Source organism: Schistocerca cancellata, chromosome 2, assembly GCF_023864275.1.
Source record: "Schistocerca cancellata isolate TAMUIC-IGC-003103 chromosome 2, iqSchCanc2.1, whole genome shotgun sequence".
Lineage (NCBI taxonomy): Eukaryota > Metazoa > Arthropoda > Insecta > Orthoptera > Acrididae > Schistocerca > Schistocerca cancellata.
In genome coordinates, this window is record NC_064627.1 from 358,092,947 (window position 1) to 358,119,497 (window position 26,551).

General features: G+C 40.9%; 1 protein-coding gene across 9 annotated transcripts in view; it reads right to left on the reverse strand.

Annotated features, from left to right (window-relative positions):
- Positions 1-26,551, reverse strand: part of LOC126161747 (sodium bicarbonate cotransporter 3) — a 1,146,839-nt gene that overhangs the window by 107,444 nt on the left and 1,012,844 nt on the right. For all 9 annotated transcript variants that reach the window (XM_049917795.1, XM_049917789.1, XM_049917788.1 and 6 more), the window contains one exon: positions 9,247-9,342. In XM_049917795.1, the coding sequence (XP_049773752.1) occupies positions 9,247-9,342 (96 nt within the window). The remainder of the gene's footprint in view (positions 1-9,246; positions 9,343-26,551) is intronic.

Here is a 26,551-nt window from a genome sequence, read left to right on the forward strand (position 1 = left end):
GAGATATCCTACCAAAATTCCTACCCACATCCCTCAAAGTAGTGTTCCACCACCTACCCAACCTACAGAATATCCTCATCCATCCGTATTTCAGCCCTGCTCCCAATCCAGCACCCCATGGATCATTCGCTTGTGGTCACCCCAGATGCAAGACCTGTCCCATACACTAACCCACCACCTCCTACTACTGTTTGGTCACAGACATTTCCTACCTAATAAAAGGCAGGGCCATGTGTGAAAACAGCTACATTGTATATCAGCTACACTGCAATTACTGTACAGTATTCTATGCGGACACGACAAGTAACCAACCATATACTTACATGAATGGCCACTGCCACTCTGGTAAACCATAAACTTTACTTCACTACATGGGCTATTTGGACACTCCCTTCCAGCATAAGTTTCTCTGAATTACACAGATAGGAACTGTCTCTATAACTACCCTGCACCCTCACAGTCCTCCTGGCCTAAATACCCTCTAACCTATTCCCAATGTGTCATCTTACACTTTCCTTCACTCTTCTGTCCACACCACTTGTTTTCTCTCCTGAGCATGCATTGTGCTTCACCCACCACTCTTGCCTGCCCTCCCCTCTCCCCCCCCCCCTGCAGGCACGCTCCCTCCCTACTGCCCCCCTCTCTCTTCCCCCCCCCCCCCCTCTCCCCACTGTATACCTTTTATCTTGTTGTGCAGCTGTGGAGTTATTTGTCCAAAGATTTGCCTCTTTCCCACCACCCCTTCCTTGTATCCTTCTATACCCCCTTCCCTCTTCCGTCAGATCAGGCAACTGCTTTCAATAATCGAGTATAAATAATCAGTCTCGCAATGGCCACAGAAGTGTACGTTTGGGTGTCTGTGTGCTTGTGCATGAGTGTGTTTACTTTAGTTAAACAAAGCTAGTGTGAATGCTGTTTCCTGTACTGTTTCTGTGTCGATGCATCAATCTGCTATAGTTGAGTGGTTGACTTTTCCTTCTTTTACACAGTGCTCCAGCCAAGAATTTCCATTATTGTTAACCAAGTAAGTAACTATCTACAAAAATAAAAAAGTGAAAACTTGCTCATTTAGCCTAACTTTGTCCTAGTGTCTAAAGGTTTAGTACACCACACTAAATGTAGATACTGCAAGGCAAAAATCACCTTTTCTCCATAAACTAATTTTTGAGACATTTTGCTTGATGCTTTCGAGGTCTTGTACAGTAAAGAGACATAATGGATATGCCAGGAATGTAGTGCTTCTTTTCATACACTCTGCAGATTATACATCCACAATGAGCAAGTTCTCAGAAAATATCTACGGCAGAAATTATGGCACACTGAAATCATTTTAATCATTTTTTCCTTAATATAGCAGAAAATAAAGCACCTACTAATGAAGAACCAAATACAGGCACATTGGATTTATTTTTACATAAGCTATTTACATAACTCACAAACAGTTTAAAAATACAACCTCCAAAGACAGTACAAAAATGATTATGTCCCTAAGAAGTTGTAATTCTTCTGACTATGATAGTGTTTGTAGTAGAGTATTAAAATTTTCTGATTACTTGATAGGACTCTCCTCCAGTTATCTTTGCAATCATTCAGTGACTTAAGGCGCATTTCCTGACATCCTTAGTTAGTTACCTAGTTTGTTAGTTTAGATACTTAGTTAGTTATGTGTTCCACTGATCAATCTCATGGTAACTGTAATTATGTGGAACATGTCAAGTGCATAAGAAATGCACGCATGAATCAAGGTATTTTTTTTTAACTTAAAAATTTTATTACCTATCCCATTCCATTAAATGCCGTAGAATGCATACATTGTACCTATAGATTTATTTATTTCCATTCAAGAATACATCTGTGTTATAGAAGGAGTTGTCTAGTAGATATGATTTCAATTTATTTTTAAAACTATTACTGCTGTCTGTCAGACATTTTATTTCCTCTGGTAATTTATTGAAAATTTTTACAGCAGCATATTTTACCCCTTTCTGTGCCAAAGATAGGTTAATTAGAGGACAGTGTAAGTCTTTCTTTCTTGTGGTATTATAATCACGAATGTCACTGTTGTTTTGAACAAATTTTATTACTGAGTAAATGTACTGTGAGGCTGTTGTAAGAATTCCTAAGCTTTTAAACAGATGCCTACAAGATGTGAGACTGAGTCCCACAGAGAGTGGGATAAGGATATCATGTAGAACAAAGCGGGAATTATATCAAAATGTTAGACGTAGTCACAATCAAGCTACAGCAGCCCATTACAAACAGTATTGTAAGGTGCTTAAAAATGTTATTAGCAAGGCAAAAAGTATGTGGTATGCAAATAGAATAGCTAATTCACAGGATAAAATTAAAGCCATATGTTCATGAAAAATTTTTGTTTTAACCTCTGTTTTTTGGTAATATCGTTGAAACTAACCCACCTATCAATAAAGTGGTTCATACAAATGATATAGAGGAATAAATTCTGCATTTGATGAGACCAAAAGTGAAATGGACCATCCGTTTCTGTATGGATAAGTTTGTACTTTCATTGCTATGCATGTAAGGTACTTCACGTTTACAAATCTAGGTCTCTAGATAAGTTTTATGCAGGGATCTAAAACATAAGAAGAACTCCAGAATTTCCTCTCCAACTTCAACTCCTTTGGTTCCATCAGATTCACCTGGTCCTACTCTAAATCCCATGCCACTTTCCTTGACGTAGACCTCCACCTGTCCAATGGCCAGCTTCACACGTCCATCCACATCAAACCCACCAACAAGCAACAGTACCTCCATTATGACAGCTGCCACCCATTCCACATCAAACGGTCCCTTCCCTACAGCCTAGGTCTTCGTGGCAAACGAATCTGCTCCAGTCCGGAATCCTTGAATCATTACACCAACAACCTGAAAACAGCTTTTGCATCCCATAACTACCCTCCCGACCTGGTACAGAAGCAAATAACCAGAGCCACTTCCTCATCTCCTCAAACCCGGAACCTTCCACAGAAGAACCCCAAAAGTGCCCCACTTGTGACAGGATACTTTCCGGGACTGGATCAGATTCTGAATGTGACTCTCCAGCAGGGATACGACTTCCTCAAATCCTGCCCTGAAATGAGATCCATCCTTCATTAAATCCTCCCCACTCCACCAAGAGTGTCTTTCCGCCGTCCACCTAACCTTCGTAACCTCTTAGTTCATCCCTATGAAATCCCCAAACCACCTTCCCTACCCTCTGGCTCCTACCCCGGTGTAAAACCTGTCCCATGCACCCTCCCACCACCACCTATTCCAGTCCTGTAACCCGGAAGGTGTACACGATCAAAGGCAGAACCACGTGTGAAAGCACCCACGTGATTTACCAACTGACCTGCCTACACTGTGAAGCGTTCTATGTGGGAATGACCAGCAACAAACTGTCCATTCGCATGAATGGACACAGGCAGACAGTGTTTGTTGGCAATGAGGATCACCCAGTGGCTAAACATGCCTTGGTGCACGGCCAGCACATCTTGGCACAGTGTTACACCGTCCGGGTTATCTGGATACTTCCCACTAACACCAACCTGTCAGAGCTCCGGAGATGGGAACTTGCCCTTCAGCATATCCTCTCTTCTCGCTATCCGCCAGGCCTCAATCTCCGCTAATTTCTAATTTCAATCTGCCGCCGCTCATACCTCACCTGTCTTTCAACATCATCTTTGCCTCTGTACTTCCGTCCCGACTGACATCTCTGCCCAAACTCTTTGCCTTTACAAATGTCTGCTTGTGTCTGTGTATATGCGGATGGATATGTGTGTGTGTGTGCGAGTGTATACCTGTCCTTTTTTCCCCCTAAGGTAAGTCTTTCCGCTCCCGGGATTGGAATGACTCCTTACCCTCTCCCTTAAAACCCATATCCTTTTGTCTTCCCTTCTCCTTCCCTCTTTCCTGACGAGGCAACCGTTGGTTGCGAAAGCTAGATTTTTGTGTGTATGTTTGTGTTTGTTTGTGTGTCTATCGACCTGCCAGCGCTTTTGTTTGGTAAGTCTCATCATCTTTCTTTTTAAATATATTTTTCCCACGTGGAATGTTTCCCTCTATTATATTCATATCATTAATTTGAACCCAACAATCACGTTTGTTATTGTTATTGTTATTGTCACTGTTACATTTCGTAGTCTTTTCTGTCATCTTATTTCCTCCTTCTGTTTTTGCCAGCAGTTTTACTTTCTATTCACCTTCTCCTTTTTTACCGTAATCCAGTATACAATTTTATCCCGCCGATATATACTCAATTATACGTAATAATACGTAACCCACTTCCAAACCATAACCATAAATTTTTTTTTTCCGCTTTCAACACTACTACAACACTACAACACTGCTATAAAATCCGCCGTTTCCAGTTCACAAACAGTTCCTTTCAGCTATTAAACAACTTTTTCGGCCAGTTTTAATATCTTTTGCTTTATTTCCATTTCCGTTTTTCTCACATCATCGATCATTTTTAGCCGCTTCCCACAGGTTTTAACGTCATTATTTCTTCATCAGACAATTGTTAGCTTCATTTCCATAATCTGCCACCACCAAACCACCCTTTTAATACATCCTCACGTAGTTTTTTCGAAATTTTCCCGCATTTCTCCACCCTTTAACGTGTTTTGGCGGCAACACAACCACCTAACCTTTATGCACATCATTATCTACCTACACAAGTTCACCATAGGATCAACATAGCCCAGCTCTAACCAACCCTTTTTCGCCTTTTTTCACACCAGATCTCCATTTGATTTCTAGTTTTACCTTTATCTCTCCCCATATATTTTTATATTTATTTTCATTTTCATTTCAGCCTCGTGTTCCACTTTCCACCTTCTAGTACCATGTCACCCTCACAACACCTCCACAACGACCCCATTAAGTTTTATTTACATTCCCTCCGCAAACATGCCTTCGCCCTAGCCAGATTACACTCCCATATTTTATTTTCTCAGGCTTGTCTGACATTTGGCATCACCCACAAAGGCCTCACACTTAAAGTTCCCATCTCTGGCTGCAACCCTTCTTTCCATCAGTCCCTATACCAGTTCCAAACCGAACAATCCATTGCCCTCACCCACCTAATCCTTCACCTACACATCCACTCAGCCAATCAACACACCCATCAACTCCTGTCCCTAATAAAAGTCCTCAATCTTTCCTCTCCCACATCCACACCGGTTGTTCAGAGCATCCTCCTACAGGCCAACCGCAAATTAGAACAGCATGCCACCCTCCACCTTAAAAAACTATCCAATCTCCTGGTTTCCCACCTCCGGAAAGGCAACTCACTCACCCTTCACAACCATTCCAGCAAACCTCAACCTCCTCTCATTGCACACAAACCCAGTCTCTCCCATCTACTCAATCTCCCACTTCCAGCTCCACTCCCTCCAAAACCTCAAAATTCCAATCAACACAATCTGGAACCACAACACCCCAATTCAGTAGTTAACCTCTCCTCCAAACCTCTCTCCCAATCCGAAACCTCTGTCCTATCCAAAGGCCTCACCTTCAGCCCCACTCCCAGATTTAACCAAACAGCCCTTGTCAAAGATTTACTGTCCTACACCCGTACTCTCTGCTGGAAATATCACTTTGCCACGAAGAAAAATGATCCTAATCCTACTCCTAATGATCCAACTCCCCAAGATACTATCCAAATTGAACCATGCCTGGAACAGTTCCGTCCTCCGTCACAGCGGGACCCACCTCCTCTTCCTCAAAATCACCCTCTCCTAACCTTCCAGGAATTTCTGACTTCCAGCCTTGCCTCTCAATCCTTCTTAAAAAACCTTAATCCTACTCCCAACATCACCACTGCTGAAGCCCAGGCTATCCGTGATCTGAAGGCTGACCAATCCATCGTCATTCTTCCGGCGGACAAGGGTTCCACGACTGTGGTACTTGATTGTCGGGAGTACGTGGCTGAGGGACTGCGTCAGCTTTCAGACAACACTACTTACAAAGTTTGCCATGGTAATCCCATTCCTGATGTCCAGGCGGAGCTTCAAGGAATCCTCAGAACCTTAGGCCCCCTACACAACCTCCTTATGGGGACCTGAACACTGTTGTTAATATCAACACTACATTAACTAGCTATAGTTCACATGTAGAAACTTCAAAGTGCTGATCGATACAAAAGTTGCTTACTTCTACAGTTTTATCCTTATATCCTTTTCATGTAAATGGCAACTCCTTCTTTATCCATGATAGATCTGCAAGTGTAAGATGCCAAATTATACCCATTTGTACTGACACTCTCCATCCCCACAGTTACATTGTGTTCAGACAGACCAAGTATATCAATCTCATTCATATTTTTGAGATCATCTAAACAAACTAACAGCTCATCTACTTTATTTTTCATTCCCCTGATATTTTGAAGTGAACTGATAGTACCCTTCCTTACCTTTATCTCTATTAACTGAACATGAAGCTTCTTTTATTCTATTTTTCTTGATTGTTGTCTGTCTGGACTTTGGCTTTAACCTAAAAAACCTGTCCGCCTGGTCTCATTAACCACAAGGATCAACCCATGAGTGACTGTGGCCTCCTTACAGTATCTGCTAATAGAGAAGCTAACTTATCTTTCCCCTTCCTACTTAGGTACAAGTCATATGTAGTGTATCCTCACCTACCAATAGCATCAACTGGAACAACACTTATGTGAGATTATGCCAGTGTCTGGAGCATCCTGTTCAGCTCAGTGTTAACATGCCTTACGGCAGTGTTTACCCAGAGCTGATCATGACACTGAAAGACCTCTACAAACACCACATTTGTGTGCCCAGTTTCTTCTCTTATTTTATCCATGTCACTCCTAATACTATATCTTGGATTCATAGCCAGGCTTTTCCTGCTCACCCAACTATAATCACCTGATCTTCCTTCTCAAATTCCCTGCATAGCTGACGTAAGTTTTCTGTCATCTGGCTAAGGCTAGTGCCCGGTTTCACAAAACTTGTGACCTGGTACCCTTCACCTAATTTCTCCTGGAGCAGCTGGCCTATACCCCTCACATGACCGCAACTTAGAAGCAGAATTCTTCTTTTCCATTTCTGATTTGATCCTGACCTGTCCTTTTTCTATAAGCTAATATTCTGCTTCAACCTAGATTCAACTACATCTGGATGAGGCCCTCCGTCCATTATTTCAGATAGCTAGCCAGACTGATTTACTAACTGAATTTCTAAAGTTTTTTCAATAGTTTCTCTTTTTCGCCCTTTGCTTGCTACCTTTTCCCAGCACCCAATCTCTTTTTCCTCCCTTAGCCTACATAATTCCAAATTCACATTTTATAAATCAGCCTTATAGGCAGAGCACGAGATAGGGGCAGCTGTTGATTTCATCAAGATAAGTAAATTAACAAGGTACAAGTATTTTTGCCTATTCAATATTTGGAAGGAGGTTGAACTGCATATTTCAAATTTCCTTGTAACTCTGCGACACATCACTTACCTCCAGGCCATAGCCTGAATGCAAAATGAATGTGATACATGATAGCATATTCTTTTACTAACCTAAGGGTAGCCACTCTGAACGTTATTCACATAACTAGATGATGGTCCATTGTTCCACTGCTCACAAAAACATATAGGTATCAGATAATCTTTTGCCTCAAATTTCAATAATGGACAAACATTAAATGTGCTGGAAGAGACTCCATCATTGGATTCGACATGTACCTGTCCAATATGAAACTGAAATGGAAACATTTCTGTGCAACATTTTTTCCACTAAGGTATTTGAAAAATTGTTTCTCTTGATAATTTAAGTTAGCAAAGGCCCTCAACAACAGGGTAAAGAAATTAATTGTTTGGAGAATGAATGGACAGATTGTCTTCTTCACTTAATGATACCTTTCAATTTACACTTTTCTCCAATTAGCAGTTACCACTCAGACAAATTACGTGAGACACTTCATCTCAAGAAAGTCAGCAATCACTGAATACAACACCATCTTCCTCCAAGAACAAAGGCTAAGTATTTGGAGTGAATAAATATTCCTCAGACTTAATTTCAGTTCAGCAAAGCAGCTCAGTATTCATGGATTGATGATGTTCTACCTCCTTGAGTCCACTCAGAGAGCAGATAGCACAAGTAATTTTTTGAGAGGTCCTAAAGCCAGACTAAGCTACAGTCACCATACAAGTTCAAATCTGGCCTACACGTGATAGTCTATTCTTCCAAAATGAAAGTAAACCACAGGTGATTAATATTTTGAGACCTTCAGTATTAGCTTTGCCATTGTTTGGCCTTCCTTAACAATCTTATTGAAGTGGGTCATCTACTGAATTATTTAAAATGACATGCCAGTCCATAAAATTTCTTATAAAGTAGATCAAGACCAGAGCTGGTTTAATACCCAAGTAACACCAGCAACCACTTAGGGCGCCAAGCTGGGAGTGGCACCAAAGGTGCCCAAATGCAAAATTTGTATACAAGGTGTATCAAATGTAACCGTAAATCTTGTAATGTAATTTACCTTTGGTCATTTTTTTCTTTAACACACGTCTCGATACATTCAAATAAAAATACTATCTGAGCCATTGACTCTGCTTATAGAACACAGAATTTTTGTTTTTATTTACATGTAATTATTAAAACTTGCTATAAATAGTTATTTCATAATGAAAACTGAAACACTAAAAATTTGTGCTAAACATATTATTATAAATTTTGAATAGATGTTCATATTTATTATTATTATTATTATTATTATTATTATTATTATTATTATTATTATTATTATTATAAGATTAAAAAGTCCTATTATCAAATTGAGAAAATATCAGAAATTTTATATTTTCATTTTTTCCACGCAGCTTTAGACAGCACAATTTTAATGAAGTTAGAAAAGTACAATATGTATGTTTCTTTTTGTTTTCACTAAGAATTTTAAAGATCTCAGGAATTACATTAAATGAAAATGATTCATTTCTTTTTAATATTTACCACTGGAATATAATATAGAAATTTCTCTTTCTTACATAGGAAAGTCTATGTAGTACTTACTTTAAAAAGAAAAATGACCTATTTCCAAGATCACTAGATTTTGATTTATTTTTAAAGGACCTTCCAAGAGACCATGGGAAAGCAACAACTGTCTTAGGGAGGGGGCACCAAACGATAGATCATTTGTGCTCAAAAATGTTCTCAGTCCAGCCCCAATCAAGACACCAACTTCAGACTTCATAACCTCTACCTTGTACGAAATGTTGCAAATAGAAAATGACTCACAGCAAGTTTTGGTGTTTCCACACCGACATAAAAGTCCAAGCCAGACATCATCAGTATTGCCAGAATCACAGAAAAATCACTCACAATCTGGCGTACCTGAAATGAAAATGTGTTAATTAGAAAAATGCATAATTTACTGCACAATTTTGATATTTATACAGAGTAGATCACAAGACAACATAAAATATTGACAGTTATAAATAGGGAGTCATACATTAATACATAGACCTGCATACAAGAGAAGTTACATGCTCTATGCACATGAAGTGAAAAATCAAAACTTTACATGTTATGTTAGATGAGTAATACGATTATAAATAAATAAAAATAAACTTGTCTCACATGGCTATGGAAAATATCTTTAGATTTTGTGGGACTAAATAAAATCCATGCAACCAAAAGACTCAACAGGAATGTTTTCACAATATGTCACACATGACTAATAAAAAACAAACGACTTTTCAGACACTGTGAGGTCTGATGGTATTGTTGCATTCTGCACACAATGATCATCACTGGTTTGATTCCCACATACTGCAATTATTTATCATTTAAGACTGTAATTTCTGGAACAAAACAATCACATTCTCTGCCAGGGTTTCGACTACCTCTCATTGTACTCTGAAATGAGGAATATCCTATCCATTATCCTCCCCCCACCCCAACCCCTCCCCAACCCCTCCCCCACCCCACTATATTATTCCACCACTCACCAAACCTACACAATATCCTCGTCCATCACTACACAACCCCTGCTCCTGACCCTTGCTTCATGGTTCCTATCAGTGTAAGTAATATACCTAGGTGCAAGACCTGTCCAATACATCCTCCCACCACCACCTACTCCAGACTGGTCACAATCACCACCTATCCTACGAAAGGCAGGGCTACCTGTGAAACCAGTCATGTGATCTACAAGCTAAGCTGCAATCACTGTGCTGCATTCTACATGGGCATGAGAACCAACAAGCTGCCTGTTCACATGAATGACCACCAACAAACTGTGGCAAGGAAACAACTGGACCACCCCATTGCTGAGCACCCAGCCCAATATGAAGTTCTTCATTTCAATGACTGCTTCACAGCCTGTGCCTTATGGATCCTTCCCATCAAAACCAGCTTTTCTGAACTGTGCAGATGGGAACACTCCCTGCAATATATCTTACATTTCCACGACCCTTCTGGCCTCAACCTTCATTAGTCATTGTCCTCACCCATTTAGCATCTTCCCTGTTCCCATTCCAGCATTACACACTGGCCACTTATCCCACAAAAATACCCAGTCTTTTAATTTCGCTCCTTTTCCAGTACTCCCCCCCCCCCCTTTCTACCTCTCTTCCCTCCCTCCGTCTAACCCCCTGACTGCACCTAGCTGCCCTATTGTCTCTCCACCTCGTCCCTGCATGCTCCCCAGCCGCACTTCACTGTCCCTCATCTCCACCCTACTGTCCCTCCCCCCTCCTCACCCCAGCCTCCTCGTTACCCCGCCCAGTTGCCTATCACATCATGTGCTGTTGCTGCTTGTAGTGTGGCGTAAACTGCCAGAGACAGTGGTCAGGCATATGTGAGTTGCATTTGTGTGTGTGTGTGTGTGTGTGTGTGTGTGTGTGTGTGTGAGTGTGAGAGAGAGAGAGAGAGAGAGAGAGGGAGAGAGAGTTAATATTGTTACATACCATCCTGGATTTTCCGTAGTTAGAACCAGAGAAGAAAGATATACAAGAAAATTTCAAGATGTTGCTATCACCATTTCCATGTTTCGACTGAAAGATAGAATTATGGCCAAAGTATGTCTCCACACTGGAGCAACATTTCATCACTCACAAATTATCAAGTGAGATTGAGTGAAGAGCTTTTCTTCTTGCTAGAACTGTCACAGAAATTTTTAAACTGATTTAAAAGCTATGCCTTGAAGTAGATCTGGTGATTATCTCATATGCTGAGTTTAAAGATAGTCTAGAAATTATTTTGAGGTTGAAGTATAGATAGCAGTAGCCGGACATAAATTTTTTGCTGTTTTGGAAAACCTAGTCAAAGCTATCAAGAGTGGATAGCACAATTACAGGGCTCACTAGAGATTGAAAATTTTTGTGCAAGAATGAGAAGTGCTAAAAGCCTTACACTGATTCTCTCATTGATGGCATGCTCGTTATATATTCACCTGATACCAAATTAAAGAAAGACCAATCTAGGAAGTTTGCCTTTAATCTGGATGCACAGATAGATACTTGTTTCACCTGGTGTGCCCCAATATGCAGAGTAGTGTGTTTACAATGTGTCAAAAACAACTCGCCGGGACAATCCATGAGAACAACCATGTGAAAATGTCAGAGAGCACAAGAAGGCAGCTGCATTTCATAAACAGATGAAAATTATGTCTATGTGCATGCTATAATGTTAATCACAAGCACAAGCACTGTTTCTTCAGAAATACATATTCTATGTACAACAAAAAGACGGGTCATCAGTTTGAAGCGTGCAACATGCAGCAAATTAGGCAATATAATGACCTGCTAAAGCACACAAAGTAATTCATAATTGGTACTGCAAATGTTGTTCAAGATGAACATGGGCAAATAATAAAATTTCATGGGCAAAGAACAGAGTGAACACTATCTTGTTAGCAAAAACTAGCATTGATCTGTGACACTTGGAGCACACAATGTTCCACTGAAATTTCAAACCGACATGAACTCTTCCATTTCTTTAACTAATCTCCAGGTGTACAAAAAAATTGGGATTACCAAAATTAAATGAATTGTTAAGTTTGCTATTTAGCTACAGGAACCAATAAATACTGGCCAAAGGCCAGTTCAAAACTCATGTTGCATAGAAACAATTTATCAGCCATATTTATAATAGTCCATTGCCCAAACAACAAATTTACTGGGGCATGATTTATTCAATAAGCTAGGCTTCATAATCCATGAAGGTGGGTATGAGATTCACACTGATGTTTATAAGAGTTTTAAACATTGTTCCGCAAGTATGACACTATGTTTTCTTAAGCATTAAAAACTAAAATGTCCTCATCACACAGAAGTTGAATTCTGTAGCAAAATTCTATTGTCTAGAACAGAATGGCATTATAGAACCCGTTACCAATAGCCAATAGGCAATGCCAATTGCTGTTGTACAAAAACCTAATAACACATTGAGAATTTGTGTTGATTTCAAGGCAATAGTCAATGCACAATCCATAATAGATTCATATCCAATTCCAAAGCTAGAAGAATTAATGTCTAAATTGGCTGGTGACATTTGTTTTGCAAAACTACATTTGAAGAAGGCTTTCTTGCATGTACCACTGGATGAAGAAACAGGTATTCCTGATCATAAATCCTACATTTGGATTGTATCAATACAAGATTGCCATTTAGGATTCAGAGTGCCAAGTTTGCTCCAATGATACTCAGAACAGTTAAGCACTGTGAACTACCTGGATGATATCACTGACAGGGAAAGTTCCCAAAGAACTATTGCATAATTTTGAATTCGTGTTTAAGATTTTGGAAGCATCCAGTTCAAAATGTAACAAAGGAAAATGCATATTATTTCAGTGGGAAGTCCAGAACTTGGGAGATGTTCTGTCACAACAAGGCATCAGGCCAACATCACAAAACATTGAAGCAATTGAGAACTTTTTGGTTCCCAACAATCTTGAGCAATTAGGTGCTGTTCTACGCCAAATCAATTGCTACAGAAAATTCATTCTACACATGCAGCATCCATAAGCAAACCACCTCACAAACTCTTACAGAAAGGAACAAAATGCATTTATAACAATTAATGCCAATTTAACAATTAATGTGTGTTTGACAAATTGAAACAAAGTTTGCTAGAAGCCAAATATCTCATCATGTATGATTTAAAAAAAAAAATTGCAGCAGATGCTTCTGAATACATATTCAGTGCCATCTTGTCATGTATACAACATGGTTTTGAAAGGCCAACCAAGTTCATGACCAAAACACTGAAAGTCAAATTGAAAAGGAAGCTCTTGCTATTATATTTGCTTTCAGAAAGTTCCATGCTTACATTTATGGCCAAAGATATTCAGATCACAAGTCACTGTTGAAAATTTTCCATTAAATGCAAAAATTGTGCAAAAGGATCCAGTGTTATCTAAAAGAACAATATATTGAATCGGAGTGGGCTTTAGATAAAAAGATACTCAGCTAAGCAGAAATTTAATCATAGTGGAACATGAGACAGCCTCCCACTGTCTACAAAGGTGTCATTGTGATACAACCAGAATCAGGAAAGACATGAGTGGTGATTCTGGAAGAGTTGAAACAGAAAGTGCCTCAGTACCACTGGCACACTGTATGTCCAGGTGCACTGACAGAGCACTGCTATGGGAGAAACCTGAAGAAGACATAGAAGTAATACTGGCTAAATGCCACTTACACCAGAAATACCACTCAGCTTCTCCTTGACAATATATTCCATGGTCCCACACATCAGAACCCTGGCCGTGTTTGCACTTTGACTATGCTGGACCTTTTTTTGGGAAGCTATTGGCTGGTCATCATAGATAAATTTTCAGAATTTCCACATACTGTCTATCATTTAAATGAAAATAATCCAGGTTCAGTGAAGGATTTTCTCCATCAAAATTTTGCTGAATTTAATAGTTACAGACCACTGCACTCAATTTTAACCACAGGAGTTCAACTGAATGAAATGGCGTATCACATTTCAAAACCACACCATTTCTACAAGAAGTAAATGAGCTCACTAAAAGATTTGAAAGGAAATTCAAGCCTCATATGGCAAAGTTCATTCAGCAGGACAATAATGATAACACATCACTAATTTTTTTTTCCACAATACAGAGCCACTCCATATGGCACAAAATCCCCAGCAAAAAAATTGCATGGGAGACTGCACTGTACTCTGATGTCTATTCTAAAGCCACTTGTGCATCCATAGACTACCGTCGAGGCCAAAGTTTTTGAAGACCACCAGGACGTCACTACCATGCACAAAAATGGAAATAAATCTTGGGCACCACCTACAGTGACACAAAAGCTCTGGAACATACTGTACAGACTCAATGGTTTCACAATGCGACACAGAAACCAAATGAAGTTGCAGTACATGCCTGCACACATAGATGAACTCCTAGGCTGTTTTCTTTTTTGAGGCTCATATGACTACATTTCAGCCAGCTGTCTTGGGGATCTACAGCTGCAGCCAGTGGCTGCCCCTGACTTTGCCACCAGCAGTAGGGCCCAACTGCAGCAAACCAGCAAACCAATGATGCACACATACAGGTGGATGTCGTGGATCATCCCTTGGATGAAGAGATGGATGTCAATGTGGCAGATTAGCTTGACTGACCACTCCCTCACCCAGGCTCTGGATATGGTTTTCCTCAGGTGCCACAGACAAATTCATTGGATAGCAACATGAGTATACCTACCAAAATATGCATGTTGGTGAGCAGTGGGAAACATGAAGCTAATGAACAATGCTACATCTGATTCCCCTCCCTCTTTTCCCAGTAGTGGGGTACCATGTCTGCCTGAAGAGTCTGTAAACAGCCATATATAGAGAGGCCACCATAAGGCAAGGCCAGCCTCCAGTATGGAACAAATGCCATAGAGGGCACACATAATATGGACAATGTTACATTTCCACCATATGTCACTCAAATAATCTTATGCATCCACCATATTTACAGCCCAATGCCTTAGAGTGTGTACATAACATGGTCTTTCCCAAATGAACATTCACCCACCAATCATGGATATCAGCAGACATACGGTTCCACTTAGCCAGTGTTGTAGTATCTGCTGCACTGTTGTTCTCTATACACATAAATGATTTGGTGGATGGCGTGGGCAGGTATCTGCGGTTGTTTGCTGATGATACTGTGGTGTACAGTAAGGTGTCAAAGCTGGCTGACTGTAGGAAAGTACAAGATGACATACACAAAATTTCTAGTTGACGTGATGAAATGGCACCTAGATCTAAATGTAGGAAAATATAAGTTAATGTGGATGAACAGGGAAAGCAAACCTTAATGTTCACATACAGCATTAACAGTGTACTGATTGATACAGTCACATCATTTAAATATCTGGGCATAACGTTGCACAGTGATATGAAATGGAACAAGTATGTGAAGACTGTGACAGGGGAGGTGAATGTTGACTTTAGTTTATTGACAGAATTTTAGGAAAGTGTGGTTCTTCGGAAAAGCAAACTGCATATAGGACACTGGTGTGACCTATTCATGAATACTGCTCGAGTGTTTAGTACTTGTACCAGGTCAAATTGAAGAAGAACATTGAAGTAATTCAGAGGCAGGCTGCTAGATTTGTTACCAATAGGCTCGAGCAACATGTAAGTTTTATACAGATGCTTTGGAAACTCAAATGGCAATCCCTGGAGGTAAGGTTATGTTCTTTTTGAGGAACACTACTGAGAAAATTTAGAGAGCCAACATCTGAAACTGACTGCCGAATGCTTCTATTGCCTTCCACATACATTGCACATGAGGACCACAAAGATAAGGTACAAGAAATTAGGACTCCTATGGAGGCATATAGACAGCTTGTAACATTCCAGGCTTATGGTTACCACCACTGCATTATGTATTACTAGTTCAATACTCTTATATCTCCAGCTTTAATTAAATTAAATTACTTTTTGATAATAGGAAAAAGGCTTTTAGAAGAATAACAGCAATACCAAACAATAATAGTTACAATACCCTTTGTACCATAAACAATCAAAATCAGATTCAGGAAATTAATATAAGGAAAATGTATAGATAAAAGAATAATATATTTCGTTCTCATCATCTGTAAATGGTAGGAATTAAATCTGAAGCTTAATTAACAAAATATAGATAATTGATCATTTATCATTGTTAGAATGCTTATTTCTACAATTTCAATATTAATGCGATTTTTATGTGTTTAGAAAAGTCTTAAACTTGTTCCAGCAAAGTAGGGAATATTGTAGAGTGTTTGATAATGTTGTTAAACTATTTCATATTATAAATTATGTTCTGCATTATTATAAGCAGAAGATGATTATAAGAGGAAGAGTATAAATACTCAGCCTCGACTATTGTTAGGGCAGATGAGTGTTGGACCCACTAGAGGACAGATCTGTGCATACAGTTGAGATAAGTTCTTGATGCATGATTCAGGTTTGGCTTTACAATAGGGCAACTTGTGTATTGGACATTGTCTAAAACATCACATTAGAACAGTGCAGTGACGGATTATTTTGGAGTGTTAAACAGTTTGATTTAATATCACAAAAAGGCAGAATGCTATGTGACTTTATATTCGTCCTTTGTTGAGTATTAGTGTTGAACAATGCAATGGACCTCACACATGCATGTCTATCACATTACTGCATCTGGACTATTTAATATTGCCAGTGTAGTATGTGCTACCATCGGTTAGCTGTAGTAGTAACAATGAGACTTATTACACCGAAGATTGATCATGAGCTCATAAGATACAGGTTTTGAAGTGCGTAAATCTACATACTTACTTTACTTCAGTTGTGGTCTACATCATTGTAGTGAAATCCATTATGGTATCCTGTATTTATTGAACAAGCATATTTTAGCTCACATATGCAGTCATCGAGGGACATCGAAGGCAAGATATTCACAGGTATTTAAAACATTTTTAACTACTCACTAACTGGCGGGACGTTACAAGTTGTTTTAAGTGCAACAGGAAAGCAAATGAATAACAGTGGTACAGACTACCCTCCACCACACACTGCATGGTGACTTGCAGAATATATATGTAGATACAGATGTGGACTCCACATGTATTTGGCAAATACAAAACTTTCAAAGAACTCTGTAATAAGAATGCCATGGAGTATGTAACCTTAACACTATTCCACCCATAGAGTAACAGAGAAGCACAGAGAATGGTGTGAATATTCAAGCAATGAGTTAGCAAATCAGTGGGGAAAACACAATCATAAGCAGCACTGAACCTGTTCCTGAGGACGTAATGGACAACATCAATAAATTGGAAAAGAAAACAACAGTGGTTCTTCATAATAAACAAACAAGACTGTTATTACACTCCATCCTGGCACACTCAATCCTTCTTTACAAAGACATTTTTATTCACATCTGCTGTTGTCTTGGAAGTTTAACTCAACACTTTATTTGTTATGGTGGAAATTTTCAACTGCCATGTTGGCAGTGTAAGATTTTTTTCTTTGCAGGGAAAAGACTGACGTTCACAGATCTACATATTTTGCCAATGCTGTCTTCTCCGTTGCTATTCTGTGTTGGTTAGCTGAACTCTTGTTCAGCACTTATACACTTTCTTATTTTTCCTAGTCAGTTTATATGGTTTTGATTGTGTCGAAGCTGTTCTGTTCATCATTATGAGGAGCCAAAGGAGAACGACATTGATTGACAGAGCCATTTAGTGTGCCCTGGAAGATTTTTATTTCTCTCAAAATTTTTAGTTTCAGGTAACCTCTTTGCAGATGAAGCATTTTATATTTAATACACAAACAGTCATGCATTCATTTAGACACAGTTGTGAAGGTAGAGGGTCTCTTTTGAATTGTAATGGCTTCTGACTGTATATTTGTCATGAATGTTTTCTAATAGTGTGTATTGCATCTTGTGTGTCATATGATGTGCCAAATCAGTGAATAGTATTGAATGCATTATAAATGCAGTGTACACATGATGTCTTTTGTTTATGAATACCTTGACTTGTTCCCTGAAAGTTCTCCTACTTGATGGAATCACACACACACACACACACACACACACACACACACAAGAGTGACTGAGTTAAAATGGAGGGATGGTGGAGGCCTCGCAGAGCAGGCCAAATACTTATCCTTAGATGGTACGATAAAAAAATCCCTCACAAATAAAATGTAAAACTATATCTGCTGTTGAAGCATTGTCATCCAACACCAAAGGTAGGGGTGCTGCTAAGGTTAAAAGTCCAACGCAGAGTGGCTAATATTGGGCAGTCCAGCAAGATGTGGACCACAGTCAGAAGAGAGCCACAGCGACACCAAGGTGGGTCCTCGTGACTGAGGAGGTAACCATGTGTTAGCCACATATGGCCAATGCAAAGCCGGCAAAGGACAACAGATTCCCTGCGAGTGGCTTGCATGGATGACCGCCACACATTTGTCATTTCCTTGAGAGCACAAAGTTTATTTGGGGTACTCAGAGTGCACCATTCAGTATCCCAGGTCACGAAGACTTTGCGGCGGAAGACCGCTCGCAAATTGGTCTCCTGTAGGCCAATCTCCAGAGATGGTTTACTGCTGGCCTGTTTGGCCAGGTGGTCAGCAAATTCATTACCCGATATCCCGACATGGCCTGGGGTCCAAATGAAGGTCATTCAGCTTCCACTGATGCAGAGGGCATAAAGAGACTCCTGGATTAACAGTACCAAAGGATGCCTAGGGAAGCACTGGTTGAGAGCTTGTATGCTGCTTAAGGAATCTCTACAAATGACGAAGGACTCAGCAGAGCAGGTGCAGATATGTTCAACAGTGCGATAGATGGGAATCAACTCTGCAGTGAAAATGCTGCAGCCATCCAGCAAGGAGCATTGTTCCGTATGGCCAATGTGAGTATAAGTGAAGCCAACAAGGACATCAACCAGTGATCCATTTGTTTAGATTATTTCTGAGCCCTCAAACTCAGAAAGAACAGAGAGAAAATGCCGGCGGAGGACCTCAGGTGGGACTGAGCCTTTGGGGAGTTGCAATGAGTCCAGCCAAAGCTGTGGCCAAGGTATGGACCATGGAGGTCTACGGAAGTGGGCCTGCAGGAAAGGTGGTAAGGGGGAAGTGTGGAGTTCATGAAGAAGTGACCGGACAAGGACGGTGAAGGCATTACCAGTTCTGGGCCACCATTGCAGGAGATGGACCGCCATGTTGGGCAAAAGAAGATGGTAATTTGGATGGTGAAGTGAACAGTGTATGTGGACGGTATAACTGGCGAGCAATAATTGCTGCCGGAGCCGCAATGGAGGAACACCAGCTTTCACCAGGAGGCTGTTCACGGGGCAAGATTGGAAGGCTACCGTCGCAAGGCGAATTCCACAGTGGTGGATAGGGTCTAGTAGATTCAGTGCAAAGGGAGCTGCTGAACCATACACCGCGCACCCATAATCAACAAGGGACTGTATGAGGGCTTGATACAGCTGCAGCAGAGTACGAAAATCCGGACCCCATTCGTTGTGGCTCAGGCATCGAATAAGATTAAGGTGCTGCCAGCACTTTTCCTTAAGCTGACAAAGATGGGGAAGCCAACTTAAGTGGGTGTCAAAGACCAGTTCCAGAAAGCAGTAAGTCTCCACTACATCTAGTAGTTGGTCATTGAGGTAAAGTTGTGGATGGGGGTGGACAGTACGATGATGACAGAAGTGCATCATGCAAGTTTTGGTGGCCAAAAACTGAAAACCATGAGTGAGAGCCCACAACTGTGCCTTCCATATAGCTACCTGCAGCCGGTGTTCATCTGCAACAGTGGGAGAGGAGAAGAATGAAATACAAAAATCGTCAGTATATAGGTGGGGAGAGACTGACAATCCTACTGCTAATGTGAGACCACTGACAGCAGTTAAACAGTGGGACACTCAGGACACAGCTGTACGGGATCCCATTCTCTTGTATATGGGGTGCACTATGGGAAGCACCGACACAAACTCTGAAAGTGCAGTGTGACAAAAAGTTCTGTATAAAACTTGGGAGTGGGCCCTGGAGACCCCACTCATGCAGAGTAGTGAGGATGTGATGTCGTCAAGTGGTATCGTAGGCCTTTGTGAGATCGAAAAAGAGGTGTTGGCGCCAGGAAAAGGCTGATCGGATGGCAGACTCCAGGTACATGAAGCTGTCGATGGTGAGGTGTTCTTGGCGAAAACCAAACTGGGATGGAGGCCGAAGGTCCTGAGACTCAAGAAGCCAACACAACCGCCGGCTCTCCATACGTTCAAGCAGCTTGCAAAGAACATTGGTGAGACTGATGGGACGATAGCTGTCAACATCTAGTGGGTTCTTCCTGGGCTTTAAGACTGGACTGAAGACACTTTCAGGCCATTTCGATGGGAATTCGCCACCGCTCCAAATGCGGTTGAAGACAGCAAGGAGGTGGCATTGGGAATCCGCTGACAGATGTTTCAGTATTTGCGAATGGATCAATATGGGCCAGGGGAATGTGTCAGGACAGTCAGCAAGGGCACTGAGAAATTCCCCTCACTGAAGGGAGCATTGTAAGGCTCAGTGTGGCATGGAGCAAAACAGAGGCATTGTCGCTACACCCTTTGTTTGAGGAGGAGAAAGGTAGGGTGGTAATTCTCCGACACAGAGATGCAAGCACAATGCTCAGCAAGATGCTCTGCAGTTATGTCTGGATCAGAAGATACAGCTCCATTTTTGGAAATTCCTGGACACCTGCTGAGTTCTGATAGCCGTAAAGTCAGCGGAGCTTAATCCAAACCTGGGAAGGGGAGGTTCCTGTTCCAACAGTGGAGACATAGCATTTCCAACACTGCTGCTTCCTTTGTTTGATGAGGAGGTGAACCTGCACTCAGAGTTGTTTGAAGGCGATAAGGTTCTCCAGGGAGGGGTGGTGCTTACGACGTTGGAGGGCCCACCTACAGTCTCTAATGGCCGCAGCAATTTCTAGCAACCACCAAGGTACTGACTTCCACTGGGGGCAACCAGAGGAAAGAGGGATTGCTGATTCAGCTGTGGCAACAATGGTATTAGTGATGACACGAATCACTTCATCAACAGTGGCATGCAACAGATACTCAATGTTGGTAGCGGATGTGAAAGTGTTCCAGTCAGTCTTTGGCAGAACCCACCTGGGCAAGTGTCGAGATGATGGACGCTGCAGTAAGGACAGGAAGAGTGGAAAGTAGTCAGTACCACCCAAATCATGTGCTGTCCAGTGGATAGAAGGGAGAAGAACAGGACTGCAAACCGAGAGATCAATGGCCGAATATGTGCTATGTGCCACACTGAAATGTGTGGGGGTACCTGTATTTAGGAGGCAAAGGTCAAGTTGAATTAGTAGGTCCTCAACATCTTTGCCATGGCCATTAACCTTGGTTCCACCACATAAAGAGTTATGGGCGTTAAAATCACCCAGAAGCAGAAAATGTGAGGGGAGTTGCAAAATGAGTGCAGCCAAAACATGAGGTGGTGCTTCACCACCTGGAGGGAAGTAAATGTTACAGATTGTAATTTCCTGAATTGTCCTCACCTTGAGAGCCACAGCTAAAGGTGTTTGAAGGGGCACAGGTTATCTACAGACAGAGGTAAGGACGAAAACACATAATCCACCTGAAGTCTGTCACAGTCAGGACAGTTTTTGTAGTAACCCCGGTAGCCATGAAGGGTGGGGGTCCACACTGTGGGAAACGAGGTCTCTAGGGAAAAAAAAAAAAAAAAAAAAAAAGGCAGGTGTACTGCTTAAGAGTTGATGTAACTAAGCCAGGTGGGAGAAAAAACTACCTCAGTTCCACTGGAGAGTGACTCTTTCTGTTGTCTGGTGTAGCATGGAGTGACCAAGGAGGCAAATTAGGCCTCAGCATTACCTGTCACCACTGGTTGAACATTGGAATCCAGTACCATTGCATCCGAGGCATCAGCGAGATATAGGTCCTCAGGGGACGCCAGAATCTCCACCTTGTCCTGTGACACAGAGCCATAGGGGAGTGCTGGTGTGGGGGCCACTGGAGGCTCCCGTTTCTTCATGGACTACTTCTTTGAAGTTTTGCCCTCTTGCCACTTCTACCAACAGCCAGTGGCTATTTAAACCACTGGCTGGTGTCCACTGGACCACTGGGGGGAGGAGGGGGTGTAGAAGGTAGAGTCCCACATAACAGGAGCCAGATGTGGTCATTGCTTTTCTACGGCTGGGGGGGGACTGATATCCCTGGCATTTTGGGGGGCAATGCTCCCAAACTAGAAGCTCTGGGAGCAACAGAAGAAGATGATGTGCCCCTGCCCACTGGATGGTGGTGAAGTTGGGTGGCCATGAGGGCCCACTGGAGCAACCTTACAGGATGGGTGCAACGGCGTCATCGATGGCGACACTGTCACGGTGGCAGCATATTTAGATAGCATGGGAACAGAGTTTAGTTATTCATATTTGGGTTTAGCCTTGCAGTAAGATAGCCTGTCCAGAGTCTTGTACTCCATAATTTTGCACTTCTTTTGGAGTACCAGGCAGTCCGGCAAGCAGGGGAGTGATGCTGACCACAATTCCCACAGGTGGGAGGGGGCGCACATGGAGAATTCCTTTCTTGGGAACTGCTGGGGCCATTTGGTCCCCAGCACAAGATGACTTAGTCCACTTTGTTGTGGGCCATCAGCAGTGTGATCTCTGTGATGTCAAGGGGCTACCACCAAATGGGTACATGAAGGCCTCACCACAAGGGACTGGCTACTGTGCTGGACATAGGGTGCAGAGAAATACAACATTGTCATGGGGCTGAAAGAAGACAGGAGACAATGGAAGAAAATGACATGCCCCGGAAAGTGTCCTCGCTCAAATAGTCGAAGTGCAAGTGGAGATGCTAACCCATGATGAAAAGAGGTTCAGGAGTTGGAATCTAAGGTCACTATGGGTAACTCATGCACCATGTAAGGCATCCTTCCCCATATAGCCCACACTTCTGTTGAATTTGGAAAGAGGCAAGTCAAACCAGAAAATTGGACCTGAACTATAGGGCCGAAACGGGTGAGACTCCTTTTAGTCACCTCTTTACAACAGGCAGGAATACCTTGGGTCTATTCTAACCCCCGAACTCGCAGGGGGTGTACACTTTTGAGTAATTCTTCAATACAGATACCTGAGAAAGGGTTTCAATCACTGTCTGCAACCTACTGTTTGTCTGAGGGCAACAAAAGAAAGAGGTGAAATATTTTGTGATGATAACAATTGAAACAGTGCAACTACAATTTAACAAAACTTTATTGAAGTAGGAGTGTTTGTAACAAATAATGTGACATGTGTATATGTTTTGCTTGTATATGTTGACTTATACATTTTGTCAAAAATAATTTTATTTTATGTAAAAATTCTCTTTTCTATAACAATGAAAATAATCAGTTTTTGACACTATTGGATAGATCAAAAAAATCTACTCACCAAGTGATGGAGGAGAACACACACACACACACACAAATACACACACACACACACACACACACACACACACACACACTCTCTCTCTCTCTCTCTCTCTCTCTCTCTGTAGAGCTTCGAGAATTTTGGAGCAAATTCTAGAACCACTCGACCTTCCACTGTTCCACTGTTTCGAACACCTGATATTTTAGAGGTGAGTGGGAGAAATGAATATGCCCTAAATCGCCTTGCCTATTTGTATGTGCAGGTCAAAAAAGAGTTATGAGAAAAAGATGGACCCGGTAGCCAAACGGCGGCAGACAAGTATCTGCTGTACAGCCCACAGAGTTTCCGTGCACGGGTTCAGAAGAGCAAGAAAAGTTTATGTAGCATTCTGTGCTCTTTAGCGTCTGTGTTAGTTGTAAAAAGACTAATGAACAATTGAATAGAGATTTCTATGTTCATTCATGTGCTGGACTTGCTTGAGACTAGAAACTTTTGATTACTTCATGTCTTGGCCATGAACGAAGCAAGACACATGTTTGCTATTTGAATATGTGTAAATGAGTCTAATGTTAAAGGAATAAGTTAGCTTGCAGAAGTTATCATCTGTGAAAGTTGAAAATATAAAGTGATTGAACTGAAAAGTATTCTACAAGTACTGAAATTATTTCAAGAACAGAGAAGTAGTTTAATAAATTCCTTTAATCAGCCATAGTCTTCAGAGGAGGAGCTTTTGGGGAGATCGACATTGCTGACTACAAAGAGAAGAGGATCGGCTACACACAACATGCAAGTTAACCGATTTGAGAGACATGTGAGCCTGCAACTCAATACCACATTGTCTCTTGTCATCCAAAAAACTTTAGAACATGGCGACCCATGTGCAGGACCTGAAGAAAAAGGGAATTTCAAGACAGAAATAGGAAGAAAATATTACGTGCTGCCATAGCAATCGGGTCTAACAAGACATGAGAACTATTTCCAGTAATTGTATTGAGTCCAATAAACCAATGGAAGAAAGCTGTGAGTGCAACACAGTAAAAGACTTGAGAAAGTAGCAGCAGAAAAAAAAAAAAACAGAGAGAAGACCTCAACTTTTCGACTAAGAAGATTGGGTGTGGACAGTAAGCAGTTTTCACACATGTACATCGCACTGACACCGACACAGTAACCAGCCACCGACGCCGACTGCATCAGCTACTGCTCACCGGTGCTGACTCCGCGTCTGCTTGCCGACGAAAACACTGAAACCAACATTCGACGCTGCCAGCGCCAGTGCTGTCCACCAATGTTGATTACATATCTACTAACCAACACAGCTTTTACTCCACGGGGGTGAGCAAAAACAATAACTGTTTGGTAAAGTAGAAGGAACTGTTGAATGTTAAACTGTTAGTGTAGTTATTGTAATCTGTGGTGAATTTTCTTTTAGATGATTACTACGTCTAAAATCAATAAAGCATCAAGAACAGCAACTAGCAGAACCAGCCATGGCTATGACAGTGAATAAGGAAATGCCAGACTGGGCTGAAGTAGCAAATTTAATCAAAGAACTAAGTCTAAAGTTAGACTCAGTAAGAACAGAGTCAAATGCTCAAATTACTACTCTAAGTAAAAATTTAAATGCTCAAAATGCTTCCTTGAGAGATGAATGCAGTGTGAATTTAAGTGAAAAACTAGAAGCACAAAGTGTAACTTTAAGTGAAAAGTTAGATGCACAGAGTGCTAATTTAAGTAGAGAAATAGACACAGTGAATATTCAGGTAAATAATCAATTGGACGTTGAGAATAAGACTTTAGGATTGCTAAGTGCAAAAGTAGATGAACAAAATAAGGAATTTAGCCAATTGCATGAATGTATGGGAAATTTGAAGACTGAATTTGATATTTCAACCACTACAGTGGAAAATTTTAATATAGATTTGAAAGGTGAATTAAGTAGCTTTTTAAATAGTCATGTCAATCAGCTGTTCACTGACTTTAGTCAGAAACAGAGTAACCAATTTCAGGATTTGGCAAAGAAACTAGAATTTGATGATGAAGATAAATGTAACGGTGTAGAGTCTGAACTGAGCGAAAAACTATGATCATTTAAAAGTGTATGTAATGTTACATTTGATGCTGTAAAACAAAGGTTACACACTTTAAGGGAAAATGTTGTAAAGCAGGACAAACTAATTTCTACAGTCCAATCGCAAATTGCAGGTGTCGACACTAGAGTTGATACCGTGGAAAGGAATTTTAAAGATAAACTAGCCACTTAAGACATAATAAGTACCAGTAATCTGGAGGAACAAGTCGAAGAGATGATAGACAGAACAGTTGCTACAAGAGTGACCTCCGACAACGTTTCTTCAAATTTAGCTTCAGAACTTCACGATACTAAGAGAGGCATAGATAATTTATGGAAAGAATTCAAACTTATCCAGGATAGAATAGAAAACAGAATAACTTTACTTGATGTTGTGTTACCCAGTAAAGTGGTGATTGTTTTACTGTTGGGAGACTTTCACACAAAATTTAATGAGAAGTACTGGTTTGCACTTGCTCAAGTGAGCTGAGATCTGGATGGAGTCACATCAGTCTCCCAGGGACGTTAACGTTCTGTGTTAACGAGTGGAGCGACAATCATCGGATCCCTAGTTGTTTTCGGTGTTTCTTCTGTACTATTTTTCCTGCACCGAATTCCTTTCAAATCTTAAACTATTCAGTAATCTATTCTTGATTTCTTAAACTATTCTGTAATTTTAGTATGTAGGAAACTGTATATGACTACAAGATTGAGACCAATTTAAGAGAATCACAGATGAACAATGATCACTAGACCTGAAGTGAAACGAATAGAATGTTATATTAGTGGAAAGTATAATATGATGATATTTTTTAAACTGAGTGATGTCGAGATGACATAAACTGAATAGAGGATTTTATGTGTGTATAAAAGAATAGTATAAACTGAATGACTAAACAACTATGTTATCATAGTGTATAATTTTCTATTTTTATAGAACTTTTTATACCTGTTATGAGACATGAAGTGGATGGGAGGGTTTGTATTAGTGGAAGGGTTTCCTGTCTTTGGGGCTATTTTCTTTCTCTTCTTCAATCTTAGCAACCACTTCTACTTTTTCCTTTCTTACTTCTCATCTGAGTACTGGTCTATCTTTCCCTCTTTCCATATGCATA